The sequence below is a fragment of the Carlito syrichta genome, unplaced genomic scaffold (assembly GCF_000164805.1).
Source record: "Carlito syrichta isolate Samal-C Ts95f unplaced genomic scaffold, Tarsius_syrichta-2.0.1 Scaffold309481, whole genome shotgun sequence".
NCBI lineage: Eukaryota > Metazoa > Chordata > Mammalia > Primates > Tarsiidae > Carlito > Carlito syrichta.
The window spans coordinates 184,653-190,357 of NW_007253577.1; the positions used below are offsets into that span (position 1 = coordinate 184,653).

General features: G+C 51.6%; 1 protein-coding gene across 1 annotated transcript in view; it reads left to right on the plus strand.

Annotated features, from left to right (window-relative positions):
- The first annotated feature begins 1,111 nt into the window (after window positions 1-1,111).
- Window positions 1,112-5,705, plus strand: part of LGALS2 (galectin 2) — a 7,031-nt gene continuing 2,437 nt past the window's right edge. Inside the window, exon 1 of the mRNA XM_008067345.2 lies at window positions 1,112-1,283. Coding sequence (XP_008065536.1) covers window positions 1,278-1,283 — 6 coding nt within the window. The 5' untranslated portion in view covers window positions 1,112-1,277. The remainder of the gene's footprint in view (window positions 1,284-5,705) is intronic.

Consider the following 5,705-nt stretch of genomic DNA (forward strand, 5'->3'; position numbering starts at 1 on the left):
AAAAAAAAAAAAAAAAAGAAAGAAAGAAAGAAAACCACCCGGAAAGAACCATGCCAATGAGGTGAACAGGTTTCTTCCTGGTGATGGGATTGTGGGTGACTTGTTTAATATCTCTAGTTGTCTATAGTAAGCATGTCGATTATATAAGGGACAGAAGTAAGGAGTCAAGCATTCAAACCCCCAGTGTCCCCCACCTCGGCCCTCCCACTCCTTTTCCTCTTGTAATGGTTTGCTGTAGGTACCCCTAGATTTTTTTTTTTTTTTTTGTAGAGATGAGGTCTTACTATGTTGCCCAGGCTGGTCTCGAACCCGTGGGCTCAGGCAATCCACTCACCTCAGCCTCCCAAAGGCGGGGATTACAGGCTGAGCCACCGAGCCCGGCTACTCCTAGATCTTTTCTTTGGATCTGCCCCCTATTGTTTTTGAAGCTTACATGTCCAGTCAAAAGAATAATATGGTAAGGGGAGAAAAAGTAACACTCAGCCAGATGCAATGACTCACACCTGTAATCCCAGCACTTTGGGAGGTGGAGGTGAGAGGAATGCCTGAGCCCAAGGGTTGGAGACCAGCCTGGGCAACTCGGTGAGACCTCGTCTCTACAGAAATAAAAAAATTAGCTGGGTGGGGTGGCACACACCTGTAGTTCCAGGTACTTGGAAGGCTGAGGTGGAAGGATTGCCTGAGCCCAGTAGCTCAAGGCTGTGGTGGCTGTGAGCATGCCACTGCACTCCAGCCTAGGAGACAGTAAGACTCTAACTCAAAAAAAAAAAAAAAAAGAACCACGATGTCATGGAAAATTAGGAGTTTAGATTTTTTTTACAAAGCAAGTCTTTTTTTTTTTTTTTTCAGGCAATCTTCTCATCTTGGCCTCCCAAAGTGCTAGGAGCAAGTCTTTCTTTGTAGACAAGAAAGCTGGGCTCTGTCAGGGAGATTGGAAGACCTGTCAAGCTTCTGGCTGTGTTTGTTTTGGGGAAGGTGGGGCAGAGCTGGGGCTGCCTCCTTTCTGGCTCTGGGAGCACAGAGGACCGAAATGGAGGCCAGGAGGATGCTCTAGGCTGGGTGGGGTAGTACAGGCTGTAGAGACTTCTGCCCCATTCATTCTGAGTGCTAAGAGATGCTGGCAGGAGAAACCCCAGTAGAAGGGGCCAAAGTCCTTCCTCATTTATGGCCTTGGGGAGTTAATGTGTAATAGTCTAGGATATAAACTTGACCAGGAGGTGAGAACCTGAGCACAGGCCTGCGAGGAGCCACTGGGAGCTGCCCCAGGAGCTGTCGCCATGTCGGTGAGGATGCCATCTCTCTGTCCATCTGTGTCTTTGCCTGGGTGGGGGGCTTTTGGGGAAAAGCATCACTACCCCTCTCTGGATCCCAGTTTCCCCATCTGTATAGCAAGGAAGTTAGACAGATGGTCTCTGCAGCCCTTTAGCATCAAGGTTCTCTGTCCCCTCCTCCACCATCCTGCTGAGAGAGCCTGAGCCTGTTTCTTTCCCTCTCTTGCTTCAGTTTTCTCAACAGTAAAAATACTGGCAATAATAATAACTATTAACATCTATTGAACTTTACAAAGATGAAGAATCTGAGACTCAGAGATTATATTGCCCAAGGTCACAATCTAAATTGCAGGGAGTCGAGTGGACAACCTTTGAGGTCTCTGATCCATGGATTCTACACCTGACACTTGACATCTGACCAAAGATTGCTGTGTGGCCTTGGACAAGTCACTGCCCCTCTCTGAGCCCCAGTCTCTCCCACATCTGTGGAATGGGATCACAGGGGCAGCATCTGAGGATTACATGGTGTCTCAGTTTCTTAGGGCTGCTGTTACAAATTACCACAAAATGAGCGGCTTAAAACACCAGATTATCTCTCAGTGCCGGAGTCTAGACGTCTGAAACCAAGGCGTGGTCAGGGCTGTGCTTGCTCTGAAGGTTCGGGAGGAGGACATTGTCTTGCCTCTCCCAGCTTCTGGTGATTCCTGGTGTCCCTTGGCCATGGCAGCATCACTCCAGCACCTGTCTTGCTCTTCATATGGCCTTCTCCTCGTCTGCTGTCCCTGTCCAAATTTCCTTCCTCTTTTAAGGACTTTGGTCACATTGGATCTAAGCCCATCCTAAACCAGTATGAGCACATCTTAATGTGACAACATCTGCAAAGACTCTATTTTCATTTTTATTTTTTTGTGGGTTGGAGTCTCACTCTATCGCCCAGGCTGGAGTGCCGCGGCACACTCATGGCCATCCCAGCCTTGACCTACTGGGCTCCGGCAATCCTTCCGCCACAGCCTTCCAGGTAGCCGGAACTACAGGCATGTGCTACCATGCCTGGGTAATATTTGATGTACTGTAGAGACGAGGTCTCACCAAGTTGTCCGAGCTGGTCTCGAACCCGCGGTCTCAGGCAATCCACTCGCCTTAGGCTCCCAAAGTGCTGGGATTACAGGCTGAGCCCCTGAGTCCGGCCAAGACCCTATTTTTAAACATATCACCTTCACAGGTTCCGGCTGGACATGAAGCTTAGGGGCACACTATGCAAGCCATCACAGGTGGGATGGAGGACATGAGCGTGAGGAGGCTCCTGTGTGGGAGGGCATGTGTAGACCTCCCCCACCTTCCTCTGGTCAGTCCGCCCTTTCTTTTCTTTCCTCCTTCCCCCTCTCCAGGGGTCACCCATTCCAAATCCCTCCTATTACAGGTGAGGGAGCCAAGGCCCTAGGTCCTTCAGTCATGTAGGAGCAGAGCCAGGATAGACCCTGGGTACCCCTGACTCCCAGACTCCACCCCCTAGCTCTGTGAACCCCATTGTGCCGGCCCTGCCTCCCTGAATCTCTCTGGGCCTGAGACTCCACGGATGGGGACAAGGCTCCCGGCCTGCACGTTCCCACAGGCCTCAGCAACCATTTGTCCAAGTGCACCCCTGACCCTGGCCTTCCAGCAGCCCCACCCCCGTCGTTGGGGGCTTGGTTTCTTCCTTTCACCCAAGCAGCCCCCAGGAGCTGCAAGGTGAGTGGGAGTGACTCTCCCTCCCTGCCCTTACCATCCCAGGTCCTGGGGACGAGCGGGCTTCTGGGAGGAGGCAGGGAGCCTTCTCCTGCCTCCTCCCAGAAGAGGTGTTAGACATGTGCGTGTGCAGAGCACACAGGTGTGAGCGCCGGCCACGTGGCGGTGCACCTGTGTCCACACTCTTATTTGAGCCCCTTTGGGAGGGACTGTGATAATCCTCACTGGATAACCTTAGCTGGCAGAGGTAATGTTCTTTGTCTGTCCACGAGAGCCTGAAGGAGAATTTTAATCCAGTCTGTCGGGCTCTGAAATCAGGATCCAGCTGTTACACGAAGCGCAGACCCAAGGGGTTAGACCTCCAGCCTCCAAATTCCACTTTCTCTAAAGCAGGAAGATTTTGCCCCTGGGGACATTTGGCTCTGTCTGGAGACATTTTTGGTTGTCACGGCTGGGGGGTGGCGGCTGCTGGCCTCTAGCAAGGCGAGGCCACAGCCACTGCTCAGCATGCTACAATGCACAGGGCAGCCCGCCCACACAGGATGATCCGCCCAGTGTTGCCAGAGCCACAGCTGGGGAGCCCTGCTCCACGTCTGACCTGCTGCGGGGCCCCCTCGCCTCTCCCCTGCCTTCTCTGTAACTTATGTGGCCTCCAGGAGAACTGGGCAACGTCTCACAACCCCACCCCTGCGCGTGAACTCACAGGGCGCTTCCTTCTTCGCAGAGAAGAGGCGGCCGCCCATGGGAGAGTATTGGCCCTCCTCCCCTGGCCATCCCCCAAATCCTGCGAGTTGGTTCAGGGCTTCTCAGGGTATGTTCTCTCCAAAGAAGCATGCCAGTGAACAGAAAGCCCACACTGCAAGGGTTCTCCTACACGTTATTCTCATTCTTTGGTGCCTGTTGCACCCTGTCCGGCCCGACCCTCCCCCCTGGGTCACGGGTATGAAAGCTGGACATTTTCTCAGTCTTAGGTAATGAGTTCCAAGACCCTCCCTGGTAACCACAGTTATGGAGATGGAGGAAGCTTCTGCTTCCCGGAAGTTCAGGTGCTGCTTTTCTAGGGAAGAATAAGGAGCAGATGTGTAATGATAAGTAACCACACGGCAGTCGCCTCCTAACTTGCCTTTAGTCTGTGCCAGGCGCCATGCTTGGGGCTTCACAATTATGGTCTCGGATCCTCTCCCAACCAGCTGGAAGGCGGGAGCTCAGGCCTCCAGGAGTACCTGTCACACGGTGGGCACTCAGCCACTATTTTTTTTTTTTGAGTCGGAGTCTCACTGTGTCACTCAGACTGGAGTGCAGTGGCTGCTCCCCGGCCACCGCAGCCTCGACCTGCTGGGCTCCGGCGATCCCTCCGCTCAGCCTTCCACGTAGCTGGAACTACGCCACTACGCCTGGCTAATTTTTTGATTTAGTGTAGAGATGAGGTCTTGCCAAGTTGCCCGGGCAGGTCTCGAACCTGTGGGCTCAGGCAGTCCATTCACCTCAGGCTCCCAAAGCGCGGGATTACAGGCTGAGCCACCGAGCCCGGCTAGCAACTGTTTTAAAACTTAGAAACAAGCCATTGCTTTGTTAAACTCTGGTGTGTACACGTGGCTCTTTGAGTTACAGCTGCCATGTTCCGTAGCTTTGGCCCTCTCCCCTACTTTGGGGAGGTAAATCTCCTCTCTCTAATTTACTTTCTAAATAAAGTGTATTTTCCAATTTTAAAAAAACCAAAACTTAGAAACAGGGTCTTAATATGTTGTTCAGACTGGCCTCCAACTCCTGAGCTCAAGGCATCCTTCCGTCTCAGCTTCCCAGTAGCTGGGAATATTGGTGCACACCACCGTGCCCAGCCTAACAACTATTTTTTAATGAATAAATCAAATGAGTCCATTTTACAGAAGGAGGAAGTGAGGTTTTTTGAAGGACTCTGTTCATTGTTTAAATTTGAGACTTAAGAAGTTTTACAGATTCTTAGTTGGGAATGGGCCAAGACCTGCATGCCTCTGATAGTCATTTCCGATATCGTGTCTTTGCTTCTGGGTTTCTGCTAAGGGCAGTGTGACTGTCACTTGAACACTTTGGGGAACTGCAACGTTGGCAGGAAGCACTCTGCCCCCCCCACTTTTGAGTTGGAGTCTCACTCTGTCACCCAGGCTGGAGTGCAGTGGCATGCTCACAGCCACCACAGCCTCGACCTGCTGGGCTCAGGCGATCCTTCCACCTCAGCCTTCCAGTAGCTGAAACGACAGACATGCACCACCATGCCCAGCTGATTTTTTGACTTATTGTAGAGAGAGGTCTCACCATGTTTCCAGGCTGGTCACCAACCCGTGGGTTCAGGCAATTCTCTCACCTTCACCTCCCAAAGTGCTGGGTTTATAGGCATGAGCCAACATGCCCAGCTTCACTCTGCCCATTTTGTAGCAGGGGTGCCAAAAAATGTATACACATTTTAAGCAGCGTATTGCTTTTTGAAGTTGAATTGAATTATGGTAGCAATGTGTGGTATGACGTTTGCTCTAAAGATGATGTTAATCAAATGAATGCTAGCATCACCATGCAACAGGTAGGGTAGTGAAAGAAAATGACAGAAGCACAGCTATCATTTGAGGAGCGCGAGATCATTTTGAAGTGGTATTTGAAATTCGAAGCTTGGTGGCTCAGTCTGTAATCCCACGCCTTGGGAGGCTGAGGTGAGTGGATTGCCTGAGCCTGCAGGTT